Source organism: Hyperolius riggenbachi, chromosome 5 (genome assembly GCF_040937935.1).
Source record: "Hyperolius riggenbachi isolate aHypRig1 chromosome 5, aHypRig1.pri, whole genome shotgun sequence".
Lineage (NCBI taxonomy): Eukaryota > Metazoa > Chordata > Amphibia > Anura > Hyperoliidae > Hyperolius > Hyperolius riggenbachi.
In genome coordinates, this window is record NC_090650.1 from 264876814 (window position 1) to 264897313 (window position 20500).

Sequence of the window (20500 nt, forward strand, 5' to 3'; positions counted from 1 at the left end):
AGTAGGCTGTAGTTCAAACTCAAAAATCACATGTCACAAGCTCAATATAGTTAGCAATTACCCATCAGTGTACACAACATCTAGCCCTGTGTCCAGTTCTATTGGTAATATAGTGCAGCTCTTATTATTTGACTCAGGCTTATAAGTAAGTCTGCAACAGAGGCTTCACTGGACTATGCAGCTTATGAGCCAGATGATGTCCTTTAAAAACATTTTAGCTTAAGTGCAACAAATTTAAAAAAAAATCTGAAAAACAAAGGTTTAGAGGGAATGACAGCAAATGTAAAGAATCATCTGTTCCCTAATTTGCTGTTTTGCACAGGTTACCCGCATTACACTTGAGAAATAACTGTTCTGTCTACCTGAAAAAGTCTAATGTAACTAATACTTGTTAAATCTGACAGGCACTGAAATAGCCCAGGCTTTTGCAAAACCAGACATCAGTGAAACTGCAATGAAATGTTTATTGGTGTTACAAGCATAAATTTTACAACACGTAAATGTAGAAAATAATGTGTGTGTGGGCAAAAACCACCGTATTTTATGTTTAATCACTTGCAAAGGAACTTGATCTACACCAGAAGTGAATTGAAGGGAATTGGCACCCTACTTATCTTAAGTTTCAAATACTTTTCATCCTTTTCTGATCTTCTTTTTCATTTATGTTTAATCTTCCGTGTACAGTTATTGTGCTTTTCCTGTTTATGCTCAAATCATTCAACACACTATAGTCATGTTCAGGGACTACTGATAACATTGCTGTGTGCATTCTCTTCTCTTTGCAATAATCGAAAAGCATAACTCTAACTTACATATCTTCTCACTATCTCTGTCTCTTTCTCCTCTTTACAATTACAGTTTGTCCAGCAAGTGGTCTAAAAAGGACTAAAAAAACCCTCTTACTAAAAATACTATGCATAACAGAAATTTGCCTTCTTAAAATAGAAAGTATTTGCGAGTATTCAGGTTGGAGTGAGCATATGAGGTGCCCCACAATGCATCACTGCTGAATATGCAAATTGTACCTGAAAGCCAAACACCCCTCCAGAACTTCTGGAATGCAATGATGTGTCTACTTGTTAATTTTACAGAACCATGCTAATCCAACATGCTGACAGACTGTTTTGGACTGGTTTGTCCTTATCAGTTTGTGGCATGGATTAATATGGCACTATAAGGTAGGGCTTGAGACACCCAGAGTCACAAATTTCCCAGCAAGCTCATGGTGAACTAAAACCCCTAGTAATATGTAAGGGGCTAAAAAGGACCATAAAAAGGACCATGGATTAATATGGCACTATTAGGTAGGACTTGAAATACCCAGAGCCACAAATTTCCCAGCAAGCTCATGGTGAACTAAAACCCCTAGTAATATGTAAGTGGCTAAAAAGGACCATAGAGCCCTTTTAAACAAGCTGACATATCATTCCGTTCCAGAGAAGTGTGTTTGACTTTATCGGACAACAAAAGGATGACTTGCATAGTCATCAGTGATGTATTGTGGGAGACATCATACGCTCACTCCAACATCAATAATCACAAATACCTTCTGTTTTAAGATGCACATTTCAGTTTTGCATCCCCACTTAACAGTCATAGGCCCATATGCAATTAACAGTTTCTCCTGATTTATCTTCTTGGAGATAATTTTCATCTTCTCTGTAAAATAATTTTTAATAATTTTACAATTGAAAAAGTACCTAAAAGTTGATGAAAAAGTACTGTCCAAATTCTTTTGAGTATTTTCTTGCTTGCTGGTGGTTTAAAATACATTTTATGGCACAATGTGAAAATCTCACGTAGGTGAAAAGTCAGGAGAAAAAGTGAGTTGCTTATGGGCCATAGGCATTTCACGTAACCCTGACTGCTTTCTGCTATCTCACAATTTCTCCAAGCCATTTTCTAGGCATGTAGCTATAGCTCACCGCAAATCTCCCATACATCTTTAGTCCTAATAACTATCAATGTAGTGTTTTTTCCCACTCTTCTGTCACCTGTGTCTTGTGTCTGCTGGAATGCTCTCTGCAATACATTTTGTCACAATCATGACCTTTTCATTTCCAACACAATTACTTTTCTTAGGGTCACTGAAACATGGCTGACTCAGCCTCACAGCCTCAACTGCCACATTATATCTTGGTGGACTACACTTTTTCCTTAGTACAGGTGGAATGGGCATTCTCTTTGCTTCTACTCTATTCCATTCACTCTGTCCCATCTTTTCACATCCTGTCCACTGATATAAACCCTTAGAATCTTTATAATACAATTATCAATCAACCTACTGTCCTGCTACCTTTTTTCATGTAACATTTCTTTGCATTGATTTCCCTATTAACCTCTACAACACCCCTGTAGAGGTACACAAACATGTACAAAGAACTTATTAAAACTTGGATCTGCAATCTCTGGTGGAGAGGAGGTAATGGGAGGGTGATAAGAGGGAACATCACTGCAAGTCTACCTCTTCCTGTCTTAAAATTTGACTTTAATTGAAAGTATTTGTGGATCCAGCATGAACATACCTCTATGTTAACCTGTGCTTACTAGGTAGCTTTGCTTCGGGTGAGGTAGACTTAAAATAATGTTAGATAAAATGTATAATTCTTGAATATGAAATGAATAATTATGTTCATCAATTATGAAATGTTTTATTTGGGCAGGTTTCAGTATATGATTATGTTTGGAAGAAAGAAATAACTAGAAAAAGTTCACTTATAAACCCTGAGGTTTGTCATCTTGAGAATCAAGCTTCCGCAACAGATCATGGGGATAGCGCTAAAGACATCACAACTCATATATTGATTTATACCATACATCTGAAGGGTTTCCGTGACCTCTATAGACAGTTCCTTCGTCTGCCTGATGGAGCTATTGTTGAGGTATGTCCATCATAAGTAAACAACATGCATGTTTTTATCATCCTTCTCTATCAGTAAGATACAAACAGTATTATAAATAAAATATCACAATGTCACAAGCATATTGTAATACTATTTTATACAATTATATATGCCATTTTCCAGGCTTTATACAGTATTGTACTTTTTTGGTCAACCGTGAGACAGAGAGAGAGATAGAGAAAAGGAGAGAGAAAGAGAGAGAGAGAGAGAGAGAGAGAGAGAGAGAGAGAGAGAGAGAGAGAGAGAGAGAGAGAGAGACTGACTTACTGGGCTGCTGGGGCCGGGGTAGCTTCATATTTTTGTTCAGTGGAGATCTGTTCTCTGCTGGTACTTTCCTTGAGAAGTAGGCTTGGTCCAGATGCAAGTGGAGTCCAGTGAGCTGAAACCAGGTTCCTTTTAACATCAAGAAATTCACATTACATTAATTTGAATGAGAGCTACTTAGTACACTAGCTACAACATCATCTTAACCACTTCCCGACCGCCGTATTGACAAATGGCGGCCGGGAAGTGCACCCCGCAAGGACCGCCGTATAGACAAATGGCGGCGGTCCTTGTAGGGCATGGGCGGAGCGATCGCGTCATCAGTGACGCGATCCTCCGCCTCCGCCTGGTGCCGCTCACCCAAGCGCAGTGTTTACATCTATTCTCTCCTCTAAACACCCACTAATTACCCATCAATCACCCATCAATCACCCCCTATCACCACCTGTCACTGTTACCCATCAGATCAGACCCTAATCTGCCCCTTGCGGGCACCCAATCACCCGCCTACACGCTCAGATTGCCCTCAGACCCCCCCTTATCAATTCGCCAGTGCATTCGTTACATCTGTCCTTCCCTGTAATAACCCACTGATCACCTGTCAATCACCTGTTAATCACCCATCAATCACCCCCTGTCACTGCCACCCATCAATCACCCCCTGTCACTGCCACCCATCAATCAGCCCCTAACCTGCCCCTTGCGGGCAAACTGATCACGCATCCACACCAATAGATCGCCCGCAGATCCGACATCAGATCACCACCCAAGCGCAGTGTTTACATCTATTCTCTCCTCTAAACACCCACTAATTACCCATCAATCACCCATCAATCACCCCCTATCACCACCTGTCACTGTTACCCATCAGATCAGACCCTAATCTGCCCCTTGCGGGCACCCAATCACCCGCCCACACGCTCAGATTGCCCTCAGACCCCCCCCTTATCAATTCGCCAGGGCATTATTTACATCTGTCCTTCCCTGTAATAACCCACTGATTACCTGTCAATCACCTGTCAATCACCCATCAATCACCCCCTGTCACTGCCACCCATCAATCACCCCCTGTCACTGCCACCCATCAATCAGCCCCTAACCTGCCCCTTGCGGGCAAACTGATCACCCACCCACACCAATAGATCGCCCGCAGATCCGACATCAGATCACCTCCCAAGCGCAGTGTTTACATCTATTCTCTACCCTAAACACCCACTAATTACCCATCAATCACCCCCTATCACCACCTGTCACTGTTACCCATCAAATCAGACCCTAATCTGCCCCTTGCGGGCACCCAATCACCCGCCTACACGCTCAGATTGCCCTCAGACCCCCCCTTATCAATTCGCCAGTGCAATATTTACATCTGTTCTCCCCTGTAATAACCCACTGATTACCTGTCAATCACCTATCAATCACCCATCAATCACCCCCTGTCACTGCCACCCATCAATCACCCCCTGTCACTGCCACCCATCAATCACCCGCTGTCACTGCCACCCATCAATCAGCCCCTAACCTGCCCCTTGCGGGCAATCTGATCACCCACCCACACCAATAGATCGCCCGCAGATCCGATGTCCGATCACCTCCCAAGTGCAGTGTTTACATCTGTTCTGTACCTAAACATCCACTAATTTCCCATCAATCACCCCCTGTCACTGCTACCTATCAGATTAGACCCCTATCTGCCCCTAGGGCACTCAATCACCCGCCCACACCCTCAGAATGCCCTCAGACCTCAGACCCCAGCCCTGATCACCTCGCCAGTGCATTGCTTGCATCTATTCCCCCCTCTAATCACACCTTGAGACACCCATCAATCACCTCCTGTCACCCCCTAGCACACCTACCCATCAGATCAGGCCCTAATTTGCCCCGTGTGGGCTCCTGATCACTCGGCCAAACCCTCAGATCCCCCTCAGACCCCCTTCCAATCACCTCCCCAGTGCATTGATTGCATCTATTTTCCCCTCTAACCACCCCCTGAGACACCCATCAATCACCTTCTGTCACCCCCCTAGCACTCCTATTCATCAGATCAGGCCCAATACAACCTGTCATCTAAAAGGCCACCCTGCTTATGACCGGTTCCACAAAATTCGCCCCCTCATAGACCACCTGTCATCAAAATATGCAGATGCTTATACCCCTGAACAGTCATTTTGAGACATTTGGTTTCCAGACTACTCACGGTTTTGGGCCCGTAAAATGCCAGGGCGGTATAGGAACCCCACAAGTGACCCCATTTTAGAAAAAAAGACACCCCAAGGTATTCCGTTAGGTGTATGACGAGTTCATAGAAGATTTTATTTTTTGTCAAAAGTTAGCGGAAATTAATTTTTTATTGGTTTTTTTTCACAAAGTGTCATTTTTCACTAACTTGTGACAAAAAATAAAATCTTCTATGAGCTCGCCATACACCTAATGGAATACCTTGGGGTGTCTTCTTTCTAAAATGGGGTCACTTGTGGGGTTCCTATACTGCCCTGGCATTTTAGGGGCCCTAAAACCGCGAGGAGTAGTCTAGAAAACAAATGCCTCAAAATGACCTGTGAATAGGACGTTGGGCCCCTTAGCGCACCTAGGCTGCAAAAAAGTGTCACACATGTGGTACCGCCGTACTCAGGAAAAGTAGTATAATGTGTTTTGGGGTGTATTTTTACACATACCCATGCTGGGTGGGAGAAATTTCTATGTAAATGGACAATTGTGTGTAAAAAAAATCAAACAATTGTCATTTACAGAGATATTTCTCCCACTTAGCATGGGTATGTGTAAAAATACACCCCAAAACGCATTATACTACTTCTCTTGAGTACGGCAGTAGCACATGTGTGGCACTTTTTTACACCCTAAGTACGCTAAGGGGCCCAAAGTCCAATGAGTACCTTTAGGATTTCACAGGTCATTTTGCGACATTTGGTTTCAAGACTACTCCTCACGGTTTAGGGCCCCTAAAATGCCAGGGCAGTATAGGAACCCCACAAATGACCCCATTGTAGAAAGAAGACACCCAAAGGTATTCCGTACGGAGTATGGTGAGTTCATAGAAGATTTTATTTTTTGTCACAAGTTAGCGGAAAATGACACTTTGTGAAAAAAAACAATTAAAATCAATTTCCGCTAACTTGTGACAAAATAATAAAAACTTCTATGAACTCACCATACGCCTAACGGAATACCTTGGGGTGTCTTCTTTCTAAAATGGGGTCATTAGTGGGGTTCCTATACTGCCCTGGCATTTTAGGGGTCCTAAACCGTGAGGAGTAGTCTTGAAACAAAAATGACCTGTGAAATCCTGAAGGTACTCATTGGACTTTGGGCCCCTTAGTGCAGTTAGGGTGCAAAAAAGTGCCACACATGTGGTATCGCCGTACTCGGGAGAAGTAGTACAATGTGTTTTGAGGTGTATTTTTACACATACCCATGCTGGGTGGGAGAAATACCTCTGTAAATGACAATCTTTTGATTTTTTTACACACAATTGTCCATTTACAGAGTTATTTCTCCCACCCAGCATGGGTATGTGTAAAAATACACCCCAAAACACATTGTACTACTTCTCCTGAGTATGGCGATACCACATGTGTGGCACTTTTTTGCATCCTAACTGCGCTAAGGGGCTCAAAGTCCAATGAGTACCTTTAGGATTTCACAGGTCATTTTGAGAAATTTTGTTTCAAGACTACTCCTCACGGTTTAGGGCCCCTAAAATGCCAGGACAGTATAGGAACCCCACAAATGACTCCATTTTAGAAAGAAGACACCCCAAGGTATTCTGTTAGTAGTACGGTGAGTTCATAGAAGATTTTATTTTTTGTCACAAGTTAGCGGAAATTGATTTTTATTGGTTTTTTTCACAAAGTGTCATTTTCCGCTAACTTGTGACAAAAAAATAAAATCTTCTATGAACTCACCGTACTACTAACTGAATATCTTGGAGTGTCTTCTTTCTAAAATGGGGTCATTTGTGGGGTTCCTATACTGTCCTGGCATTTTAGGGGCCCTAAACCATGAGGAGTAGTCTTGAAACGAAATTTCTCAAAATGACCTGTGAAATCCTAAAGGTACTCATTGGACTTTGGGCCCCTTAGCGCAGTTAGGGTGCAAAAAAGTGCCACACATGTGGTATCGCCATACTCAGGAGAAGTAGTATAATGTGTTTTGGGGTGTATTTGTACACATACCCATGCTGAGTGGGAGAAAGATCTCTGTAAATGGACAATTGTGTGTAAAAAAAAAAAAAAAATTGTCATTTACAGAGATATTTCTCCCACCCAGCATTGGTATGTGTAAAAATACACCCCAAAACACATTATACTACTTCTACTGAGTACGGCAATACCACATGTGTGGCACTTTTTTGCAGCCTAACTGCGCTAAGGGGCCCAAAGTCCAATGAGCATCTTTAGGCTTTACAGGGGTGCTTACAAATTAGCACCCCCCAAAATGCGAGGACAGTAAACACAAATGACCCCATTTTGGAAAGTAGACACTTCAAGGTATTCAGAGAGGGGCATGGTGAGTCCGTGGCAGATTTCATTTTTTTTTGTCGCAAGTTAGAAGAAATGGAAACTTTTTTTTTTTCACAAAGTGTCATTTTCCGCTTACTTGTCACAAAAATTAATATCTTCTATGAACTCACCATGCCTCTCAGTGAATACTTTGGGATGTCTTCTTTCCAAAATGGGGTCATTTGGGGGGTATTTATACTATCCTGGAATTCTAGCCCCTCATGAAACATGACATGGGGTCAGAAAAGTCATAGATGCTTGAAAATGGGAAAATTCACTTTTTGCACCACAGTTTGTAAACGCTATAACTTTTACCCAAACCAATAAATATACACTGAATGGGTTTTTTTTATCCAAAACATGTTTGTCCACATTTTTCGCGCTGCATGTATACAGAAATTTTACTTTATTTGAAAAATGTCAGCACAGAAAGTTAAAAAAATCATTTTTTGCCAAAATTCATGTCTTTTTTGATGAATATAATAAAAAGTAAAAATCGCAGGAGCAATCGAATAGCACCAAAAGAAAGCTTTATTAGTGACAAGAAAAGGAGCCAAAATTCATTTAGGTGGTAGGTTGTATGAGCGAGCAATAAACCGTGAAAGCTGCAGTGGTCTGAATGGAAAAAAAGTGGCCGGTCTTTAAAGAGTAACTGTCAGGCTGCAGAAGCTAATTTGAACCTCGAGTCTCCTGTGTTAAACAGTTTAGAAGGAAGCCAAAAAGACATTACTGAAGATAAAGATCTCTCTTACCTTTGATGTATGCTTATCAGCAATGCTTAGACCTAAGCAAGCCGCAAGCCGCATAACATACTGCAAAGCATTCTGGGGCCCTCCCCTCGGCTGCTAAGGAGAAGACGGGATCAAGTTTCAGCAGCTTCTAAAACTCAGTCCAGCCACAGCACAGATAAATCTCGGGGCAGCGTACACTGCAGGAGTCCGCTATTGTTCCTAGCCACATGGCTCATTAATATTCACTGCAAACTAGTGTTATTCAGTATGAGCTGTTCTGTGATCAGAAGCAGGCAGGACATGACGACACATTTGGCTTCACAAACATGGAACCTGCCATGAGCTGTCAGGAGCATCATTCTCTGCATATACTATATACAAATTCTGTGAAATCCAAACGTGGACAGTGAAATGCATATGTAATGTAAGTACAGCCAATCTTTAGCTACTGATATATGTGTTTATTTTCTCTGAGACCCTATACCTAACAGCTCCTCTTTTAAGGGGTAGAAAGCCCTAGGTCCTCAAGTGGTTAAAGTGGATCTGAACTCAAAACATCCTCTCTGCTCTAAAAGATACAAAAGAGCATAATAACCTTTAAACAAAAACATTTCCTTGTTACAGCTGATACAAATCCTAAAATAAATCTGTTGTGTTGCTACTTCCTGATTCATGAAAGCAGACATATTGTTAACAGCTTGTGCTTTCAAATGAGCTTATCTGCTATCTCTGCTGGGGCAGTCATGTGACCCAGGCAAATTATCAAATTACAACTTGTGACACAGATGAGGGGGAATTAGAGAAGCTAAACTCTCTAAATGCACACAGAGTGCATTTCTCTATGTTTTCCTTCTGTCCTGTGCAAGAGTTTAGGTCCACTTTAAAGACAAGGCACTGGAACAAATAGGCCAATATTATAGGCTGTTCTCTGAATTATTTTTTTTTGTGTGGGTCCAACTGAAGAATATAAGTAAGATCAAGATGCTGAATCTGCATGCAGTGGGGGATATGGCTACTCCCCTTGGTGCGATCTGGCCACCATAAATAAGACTCAGGCTGCTCCCATTGGTCCACTAGAAAGATACAAAAACAAAAGAAGGGCGCTCTGAGATTCTGTGACAAAGTAGTCAGTCTCTCTGCCAGGACTGGTCTCACCTGGTAGCGGTGTGGCTGTCAGTAGTGCCCAGCCAATATTTCGCCAGTGTCCCTCTTAACAGAGCCGGGGACTGGGCTCACCGGAAAGTCGCTGCAGGAGCATCAACGTCACAGGGGAGGCGGCATCATCGGCGTGTACACACTCCCATGGAGACCAGATAGCTGGCTTGAATGCCTAGCATGTAGGCGGCACCCAGGAATGGCACTGTATAGTAGGAACAGCGCTGTATAGCAGTATTATGGCACCGCTGTCGAAAGCTGCAGTGCTTTGCAAAAGCACAGGGGACTAAGGGAATTTAAAAATGTATTAAAAAAGCGTTTCACGTAGGTCCGCCCTCCGTTTTTTCAAGTCTATAATAAATTACATTTCAATTACATGGTTCATTATAAAATCTCCCAGACTTCTCCACCCACCAAAACCAGCCAATAGGCATTGTATGGGAGTGGTTAATGGATTGTATTTGCCCAAATAGCAGGGAAAATCACCATACATATCCAAATACAGAATATATATACACCAAATCTTATGCAACGTGAATAGCATTAATACAAAGTGATTGGCCAGTGTATTATAATAGAGAGTTAGTACAGGGTGAATATTAGGAGAGGAAAGCGCATGAGGACATTAAGTTATCTCCCAAGCACTCCCAAGAACACACAATATATAGGTCAGAGAGACATTTGTATTTGGATATTTATGGTCATTTTCCCTGCAATTTGGGCAAATACGACCCCTTAACGACTCCCATACAATGCCTATTGGCTGGTTTTGGTGGGTGGAGAAGTCTGGGAGAGTTTGTAATTTAAATGTAATTTATTATAGACTTGAAAAAATGGAGGGCCGATCTCCGTGAAACACGTTGTCTGCTTTTTTAATACATTTTTCAATTCCCTTAGTCCCCTGTGCTTTTATAGAGAACTGCAGCTTTCCGCAGCGGTGCCTTAATACTGCTATACAGCGCGTTCCTGCTATACAGCGCCGTTCTTGGGCGCCACCTACACTCTAGCCATCCAAGCCGGCTATCTGGTTTCCATGGGAGCATGTATGCCGCCTCCTCCGGTGACGTTGATGCTCCCAAGTGCCCCGCAGCGAAGAGGGACGCTGGCGAGATATCGGCTGGGCACTACTGACAGCCGCACCGCTATCAGGTGAGACCAGTCCTGGCGGGGAGACTGACTACTTATTCACAGAATCTCAGAGTGCCCTTCTTTGGTTTTTGTAAGATGCTGAATCGGCTTGCTAGATTAGGAGAAAGAACATCTTATCAATCAGGACTACTGGAAATCACCATCTGGTACCATCTGTAAACTCTACATATTCCACTGTGCGAGGACCTTGCTTTATTATTGCAACTTCATTAAAAGGACTACTTCTCTAGTGAACTAAATGACTCATTTTTAAGAGGAAGAGCAAGAAGACAGACCATGAACCAGCCAATTTGCCAGCCAAGGGTTCTGCAATTATTGTGCCTTTAAAATGTAATATACAGAAATGAACATAATCTGTTTGTGGTTCTGAGGTACTAAAGCAACATTACAATAGTTCCAAGCCATCCAGATCACTCACTTTAAGCCTGCAGGAACTTCCTTGAGTTCCTCCTGAAGCAGAGAACTGCTAGCTCACTATCCCCATCCACTACAGAGCAGAACATGCTGCTCAACCAAAGACAGAGTAGTGGATCTGTGCAGAGCTTGTGCCAAACTGCCAATCTGAAACAATATACTGTATGTGATATTTCTTTCTTTTGAATTTTTTCTTCATGATTCTCACCAGTCATATTAGATTATGAAGATTGCTAAAAGATTAGTAAATTAGCAGTCATGCAATTGTAGTCACATGTAGCAACTGAAGAGCAGAAATTTTCAAAATACATTCAGGTAGTCCTGGATTTCCTTAAAATAACTGAGAAAAAAAACCCCTTCATTTAACTTTTTCAAAATCGTACTGTGATCTGACATGCCTCAGGTGTGCGTACCAAGGTTTTGTACCAAAAATAGCAGACAATTGCTGCTGAACACATCAAGTAATTATAGCTTAACGTATAAGAATTGGCAGACTCTTTCAGATTCTATAGGTCTTTTTAGTATAAAGAATCCCACTTCGCAAACTGCAATAAACCTTAGTTCAAGCTGCTAAATTTATACTCATTTTTATAGGACATTGCAACATGTTAATATCCTAAATCTTACACAAAATCATATTGCAGATAGTTCACCAACAGAATGAAAGCACAGTATAAGTGCAGTGCACTGTAAGTATAAGTACAGTGCATTGTAAGTATAAGTACAGTGCATTGTAAGCATAAATACAGTGCACTATATGTATAAGTACAGTGCATTGTAAGCATAAGTACAGTGCACTGTAAGCATAAGTAAGTACAATGCTCTAAGATCTCTATTATTGTAAGAAGCACAAACAGCACTCATTGTGTATACTAAATGACAGGTTATGTTTAATCTTTACACTTCAAAGACTTTGCTTACTCCCGTGAAATACATTTCTTGAAAGTCATGACTCATCATCACCAGTATCATTTTGAAAGAAAAAACAACATTACTTATGTGCAGATGGATACCTCATCCTCTTATGGGAAGTTTAAGCACTTCTCAGTAATGTATGAATGAAGAGATGTGTAGAGTTATGTACCCCCCACCAAAACTGGCCTGGTAACTCTGCCAGAACAACTTTTAAAGATATTATGAGCAGAAGGAAAAAAATCCAATGCCAATCGTAATTCGCGTATAAAGTGCGCCTGTTTTCTTTTTTTCTTTTAATTGTAGAAAGTCAAAAAGAATGACTGTTCTCATCACCCAAGCTCTTACCAAAGCAGGCAGTTCTGAAAAGCATTACAGAATTTATTACATTTATAAGACTTGATTAAAGGGCATTTTCAAAATTTAGCACATCAGAGATTGTGCCACTCTTGCTAAATATGTGGATGTTCCTAAAGTGTTTCTATCTACATAAATAGATAGTTGCATTTGCCATGATAACAGGTGACACAATAGGTCACGCAATTAGAGTTGCAGTTGTAGCCCCAGGTTCCTTTTATTGTTTTTAACTGTCCACCCCATCTATCCTTCCTTAATAAAAACAAATTAGTTTCTGTGTATTCTTAGGCTTACGCTCGAGGTTGTTTTCTCTTGTAATGGAATTGGCTGTGAACTCGTTTTTTTTTTTTTTTTAAACTAGTGAATTTGATGTCTTTGAGTGTTACCAAATTAATACTAGCAAAAAGTGAAATCCTCATCTTCTTCAACAAAGGTTACAGCATTTCCAGTGACACTTGATTATTCAACATCTCTCAGTAAACAGGCTCATAAAGGGCAGGAAATTATATTTCTTCTCTCGTACTGTACAAGTAAATTAATTCAGATTTTGGAAATGTTTCCATTTTTAGATCACAGCATCGCATCATTTATATTATCATATGTAGATTCTAACATATGTAAGTATTTTTTCAATAGCATACTAGAGAAAAACATATTAACCATTAAAGCAGACCTTACTCAAAGTGTACGGTTCTTTACCACCTCTGTTTTTCTCCCCTTCTGCAAAAATTAATTGTATAATATTTGAAATATTACTATTTGTAATAATACTGTAGGAATAATAATAATCATCATCATACATATACATTTTATTAATAGCACTGACATGTTTCTCAACACTTCATGGAGTACATAGTTATACTACTAGCTGTTTACAATCTAGAAGAGATGAGAGCATGAAATTCCTAATTCCGACTTTTACAACTTCAAGCTCAAAGTTGAAATTTTAAATTCACAGAATTTAGACTTGTAAATTCTGATTGTTATGTGAAATTATGTTGATGTAATACACAAAGGTTTTTTTTTTTTTTTTACCAAAAACCGTCTATTGAGCGTGATTAAGGGATACAAATGAGAAAATTCCATCCTACAATGTTATGCAAAAGTTCAAAGCAGATTTGTAACCTGTTATGAACATATTTTCACAAATTTGCACTAACCATAATAATCTTGTAGCTTGTGCAAAAGTATGCTCAAAATAACTTACAACTTTGCAATGTATCAATGCAAACTCAGATTTCACAAAATTCAAAATTCAGAATTTCATAGGTTTTAAATTTGACAATTCAAACCATGCCTACAATATAGTCCTTACCATAGTGATAGTATAATGAGTGACTATATCACAGTCTAAAGTCAATTTTCTGAGGAAACCAGTAAACTTGTTTGTATGTTTTGGGATGTGGGAGGAAACCTGAGTACTCACAAGAAAACCACACAAACAAGAGGAAAGATGAAATCTAATTAACATTAAGTTAGCAATGTAGACAGAACTGATCCCTACAAAGCAATTTTCTATTGGAATGGAATCGATCAGCTTGCCATTTCAAACTGTTATCAACCTGTATATGCCTAGCTATATAGACTTACAAGAAAACCAGAACAATGACTCAGGCTCAACCAGCAAATCAAGATTTTTCTTACTTTTTTGGAGGAGTACATACTGTATGTTTCAGAATTCAACCTAACTTAACCAATGTTAGTTATTGCATGTTCTGTATTGTTAGTTCAGTCTAAGCTGATACCAAGATCTCCCAGCTCTAGGAGACACAACCTTGTACTGCTGTTCTTTCATTAATCTACATCTGTGTTTCATTATTCGCAATTTTGTCTGTAGTATCTTTTTTTACATAGTTTTAAAAGAAAATCAGTTTCATTGCTCAGAAGCTCAGAAGCAGTATCTGTATGGCTTTTAACCTTTAGACTGCCAACTATTTTTAACAAAAGCTATTTTTAACGCCAGTGGCAACTAAGTTTGTATTGTTTTCATTAAGTGTCTCGGCCATATCTACATGTACTGAAGCCCGAATGACTCAGTAGGATTGCTATTAAGGTGGAAATAAATGTGAGATGATTGAGAATTATGCTAATTATTATGATAAAGAATTATACTTATTATTATCTATTGTAAAATGGACAAATCACATCTTGCAGTGGAAGAATATGATTGGTCCATATTCAAACTGCACTGATTTCCAGTAAAATGTGCATATATCTGCATCAACTTAGAATTATTTGCGTATTTCAAGTTGGCACTGAGTCAAACCTTTTTACTAAACTCCTTTAAGACACCTGTTGCACAGGAATAGGATGACACAAAAAACGCCTTTAGACATCTGCTGCAGGCAGAAGCAGTTTTGTATTAAAAGCTTTTAGACATCTGTGGCATATGGATGTGAAAACACAAAACACTGATAGACATCGGAGTAATTCTCAGGGCCCTTATACACTGGGGAAGTATGATGCAGTAATTTTACCGCAACCCACCACAGGGCAATAAAGGTCCATAGAGACTTTCAAACTGACACGGTACGGCGCAATGCGATGGAAGTGACGTTTTCGCAGCATCCCGGATGTTCGGTCACATCTACATTACCACACGGTTCTGCGTGCGGTGGAGTGGAAGCCATTCAGGTTTATGGTGACGCATGTCAGTCAATGCCCGCTGCAGGTTTTACACATGCGCGGAAGCATATTTTTTGCAATATGCTTACACGCACGTGATCACATAGGCCACAGGAAGTTAACATCACTTCCTGCTTGGCCAGCTGCCAGATGGGGATTACCACATACTAACATGGCAATCCCCGAACTCCTGTTTTTGCCGGTGATGTGCGCCCCCCAGGCTGCACCGCTTCCGCCAATCTGCAGTATGAAGCTGGCCTCAGGGTTAAACTAAGAAAAAAAATTGAAGCAAAAACATCCTACTTTTGCAATGCTTATTACAGTAAATACTAAAATCAGCTTTAGGATTGAAGAGTTTTGTGAAGAATTATTCACTTTCTTTGGCGAAATCTCTCCCACTTCTCCATACTACACATGCCACATCCTGTGTTTCTATATATTATAATATAATAGCCAAATGCAAAATGCCCATTTAATTGGGATTTTGTGTTCTGATTCTTTGTTGTCAAAAATAGGAGGTGTTCAGTTCTGGGTCTCATGCATTCAGTTGCTCTAGAAAAAGTGAAACATGTTTCATGAAACCTTGATTGTTAAAAGTAGCACTTTTTGATACCTATTAGTCCTTCCCATTGGAGCTGTTTCTCTGAACTATTTCATTTATTAATTATGATGTAAGTTATAAGATCACGTTATTTAGTTCCTTGTTTGTTAAAAAACAAACAAACAAACACAACCTATAGGTCCTTAGCTTATAACTTAGCTAGAGGTAGTAGAGATAATGATTTTAAACTTTTTTTTACATAAATGTCTAATCTCCCAGTCCTTTTAAAATTCCAATAAATGTTACCAAACCAACAACATAGTATTTATTTATGCATTTTATATTTTTCATTCTGTAGTAGTCTCTATACCACTATTAAAATTAACTTTAGGAAAGTGTTTCGGCATGTCGATCACGTTTCGGCATGATCTTGGTACCAACAGAAAACCTGTTTCATGACTCACCAGTGAAAATGATGCGTACAAAGGGCATGTAAATTTTACTGGCATTTATTATTATTATTAGTATTTATATAGTGCCGACATATTACGCAGCGCTGTACAATGTTTATTTATATATATATCTTGCTACTAACTGTCCCTCAAAGGAGCTCACAATCTAATCCCTACCATTGCCATATGTCTATATTATGTAGTGTAAGTACTGTAGTCTAGGGTCAATTTTAGGGGGAGCCAATTAACTTATCCGTATGTTTTTGGAATTTATGAAAGTAAAGTAACAGGCATAACATTATATTAAACTATGTACATAAGTGCATGTTACTTGTATAACACACATAAAGCAATTTGCGTAAAATGTGTTATTCTGGTTAGGCACACATTGTGTACATAATACAATTTCTGCTATTTGTGCAATACCTATTATGCTGATTCTTTAAACACTGCTAAAATGTGTGTGCCCTGTGTGTGCACATACATTTTACTGAAGGTTCATGAATCAGGCCTTATATTTCTTAATGAGTATCATTTACGTGAGACTTACATGTAAGCATATAAAGAATATACCACAATGACAAAATATGTAATATTATTGTCAGTAATATGTAAATGGAAATAAAAACAGATTTTCGATATCTGTTTTTAAATGAGAAATAGATATTGTACTTATTCTACATAATTCTGTAGTGAATAAGGGTAAATGATATTGAGAGATGTATACAGTGCTACAAATAGGCATTCATATCCCCCTGTGGAATACTTAACAATGATTTTATTGCTGTTTGATGTCATTTACTATACAATATAAAAAGATTAGGCTGTTAGGTTTAAGTTGCCTGCTTTTATATAGAAGCTATTTGAGAAATCAAACCTCAAAGAATGTGGAATGTAAATGTTAATTAATGTTAATATTACAGGCATGACAGTTTTAAAATAATGAATAATAAGGAGGCTCTACATGCTCCAATATAAATGAAATTCATTGTAATACTGAAAACACACACACGCACACACACACTGCTGTACAATTTCTCAGTTATTATAACTGTTGTTTAGTAGATATTTTTCACTGGAACCAGATTTTGGTTTGAACTGGTAAATATGCAGCAGCAGGGTGTTTGCTGCATAGCTATCATCAGTTGGTTTTATTTGGTGAATTGCTACAGTGCATACAAGACTCTTTCTAATTTAAAAATGTTATTCTGTGCAACAAGAAAAGTATATTCAATAATGAAATGGAGAGAAACCATCCACCGATTCACAATAAGGCCTAGTGCACACCAGAGTGGTTCTGCTGCGGTTTGCGATCCGCTTGTGGGTGCGGATCCGCTAGGGTAATGCATTTCAATGGGCTGGTGCACACCAGAGCGGGAGGCGTTTTGCTGAAACGCATACTCCCGAGGTGAGGCATTTTTTGGATTGCGGAGGCGTTTCTGCCTCCAATGTAAAGTATAGGAAAAACGCAAACCGCTCTGAAAAACGGCACTTCAGAGCGGTTTGCCAGGCGGTTTTTGTTACAGTAGCTGTTCAGTAACAGCTTTACTGTAACAATACATGAAATCTACTACACCAAAAACGCTTCACAAAACAGCAAAATGCTAGCTGAAACGCTACAGAAAAAGAAGAAAAAGCGTTTCAAAATCTGCTAGCATTTTGCGGATCTGCTAGCGGTTTTTGGTGTGCACTAGGCCTAAGAGAGTGATGTGACTCAGCAATGGGCTAGGTGATTTGTATTGGTCAGTATATGGTCTATAGCACAGGTGTCGAACTCCAGGCCTGGAGGGCCAGATCCATGCCAGCTTTTAGGATGGACTAACAAAGAGAGGAATGTATTCTACCTGATGGACCACACCTTTCCTGATTCAAACCCATCAATTAATTTGAACTGTGTCAAAAATGTGTGAGGATCTCGGCCCTCGTAGGACCCTTTTGACACCCTTGGTATATAGAATACACCAGGGAATAATGTAAGCCGGTACCATCAACTTTTTCTACAGTAAGTGAACTACTCCAACAGCCACATACATTTCCCCTTTTTTAAGCAGAATGTGTTTGATCACCTGCTGGGTCTGCTCCTGTCCCTAAGACCAATGTCATATTTCCTCTCCAAACTCTATCATGCAGACAAGGAATTAACTTTGAAATTAACTTTTATATTAGCTCCTAGCAGAGTATTCTCCATATATTTCCATTGGTGACAAAATGGATGATGGTTTTTATGGTTTAAAACAAAGGTTAAGGAATATTTTTTTCTCTCCCCTCCTCCTTTTCTCATCACCAAACTAACCCTAACATTGGTTCCTTCACCTCCCCTCTCAAACCCTGCATAGGATCTGAAGTGAAAATTCAATGATGTGTACCAACCTTTGGGTTTTCACTAAACTGTATTGCTATTTATATGTACAGTACAGTACAATTTTTGATTATTTATAAACTCACATTCTCTTTATATTTAAATTTACTTAGACCTCTAATTTTGTATTTGTGGCTTATATCAGATTTTTGGAGATGTTAATGGTGTGAATCTGCTACCAAATGAAGTTAGTAACGAGGCTGAGGAGCATGGAAAACAAATCTACTCCCCAGCATGTGATACCGCCACTACAATGGATGTGAGAGAGAGGAAAAAAACTACAGCAAGTTGCTAAGGTAATATTTATTTATATTTCTAGATATGTAACTCGTATATCTCATCTTTGGTTATACTTTCTTTTTTTTATGGTAGAGGTGTTTGATAGCACGTGAAGCAGATCACAAACTACAAGTAGAGGCTGGGTTCAGTGGTGTAGCTAAGGAAATTTGAGCCCCAGTGTGAGTTTTACATTGGGCCCCTCAAGCACTCTCTACTTGTGATGGACAAACATCGCAAATGAATATTTGCAGACTGTTCGCAAATTTTTCCATGAATGTTCATAAACCGGAACACATTGACTGTAATGGCAGGCAAACTTCAAAAACCCTCAGGGCTTATTTGCAGCCACAATTTATCTTAAAAAGGTGTCAAAACTGTCCAAAAATCCAAGCAGTGGCAATGCATCAGGGGTCAATGGCAAAATCCCCCCCCCCCAACAAAAAAAAAACCATACATATTTTACATAGAACATTTGCAATTAGTTTCTACATTTTTTAAATTAAGTTCTCTACAATGGTCGCCGTGTTTACCTGTCTAAAAATTGTTATTTGCAGCCATTGTAGCTGAGGCCTTAAAAATTTAGCAAAATCAATTACCAAGGGGTGAACAGCACAAACCAACTTTTAATGCAATTTTTTTGCAAAGTATGCATGCAGCAGTGGAGACCCCAATCCCCACAAGAAATATATATAACATACAGAGGGGCTGCAGCACACAACAGGAAAAACAGTGACAGGGGCTCTTGGTTACGCTTTAAAGCGCTTAAAGGGAAGGTCCAAGCAAAATAAAAAAATGAGTTTCACTTACCTGGGGCTTCTACCAGCCCCATGCAGCCATCCTGTGCCCTCGTAGTCACTCACTGCTGCTCCAGCCCCCCGCTGGCAGCTTGCCGACCTCGGAGGTCGGCGGGACGCATTGCGTACATTTTTACGCATTCCCGCTAGTGCAGGAACATTAACACATACATTTTTACGCATTGCTGGTTCAATGCGTAAAAATTTACGCATTGAACCAGTTACGCGTAAAAGTGTATGTGTTAATGTTCCTGCACTAGCGGGAATGCGTAAAAATGTACGCAATGCGGCCCGCCGACCTCCGAGGTCGGCAAGCTGCCAGCGGGGGACTGGAGCAGCAGTGAGTGACTACAAGGGCACAGGATGGCTGCATGGGGCTGGTAAAAGCCCCAGGTAAATGAAACTCATTTTTTTAATTTTGCTTGAACCTTCCCTTTAAGCTCACCAACTGCGCCAAAGTGTCCCTGATCTGGTGAGTCCTACTCTAACCATACAATGCTAGTTTTTATCAGCAGTCTAGTGGGAACTAATCCAATAACCCAAAAGTCAACTAAATGGGAGAAAAGGAAATTAAAAACACCTCGCCTTCCACTAGCTACCAAACGAACTCTCTGGACATGTGCAATGCACTCATTTATATGCTTAACTGTGCTAGAGGTGGGCGTGGTTATGCAGGCTCACAAGGGGAAAATTATAATCAATTATCAAGGGGTGAGCAGCACAAACCAACTTTTAATGCAATTTTTTTGCAAAGTATGCACGCAGCAGTGGAGACCCCAATCCCCACAAGGAATATATATAACATACAGAGGGGCTGCAGCACACAACAGGAAAAACAGTGACAGGGGCTCTTGGTTACGCTTTAAAGCGCTTAAGCTCACCAACTGCGCCAAAGTGTCCCCGTTCTGGTGAGTCCTACTCTAACCATACAATGCTAGTTTTTATCAGCAGTCTAGTGGGAACTAATCCAAAAACCCAAAAGTCAACTAAATGGGAGAAAAGTAAATTAAAAAAACCTCACCTTCCACTAGCTACCATACGAACT

The 20500-nt window shown here is 40.0% G+C and overlaps 1 protein-coding gene across 3 annotated transcripts in view; it reads left to right on the forward strand.

Moving 5' to 3' along the window:
• LOC137518702 (uncharacterized) overlaps positions 1-20500 on the forward strand; it is a 268697-nt gene that overhangs the window by 232942 nt on the left and 15255 nt on the right. For all 3 annotated transcript variants that reach the window (XM_068236883.1, XM_068236884.1, XM_068236885.1), the window contains 2 exons: positions 2664-2882; positions 18528-18678. In XM_068236883.1, coding sequence (XP_068092984.1) covers positions 2664-2882; positions 18528-18677 — 369 coding nt within the window. In that variant the 3' untranslated portion in view covers position 18678. The remainder of the gene's footprint in view (positions 1-2663; positions 2883-18527; positions 18679-20500) is intronic.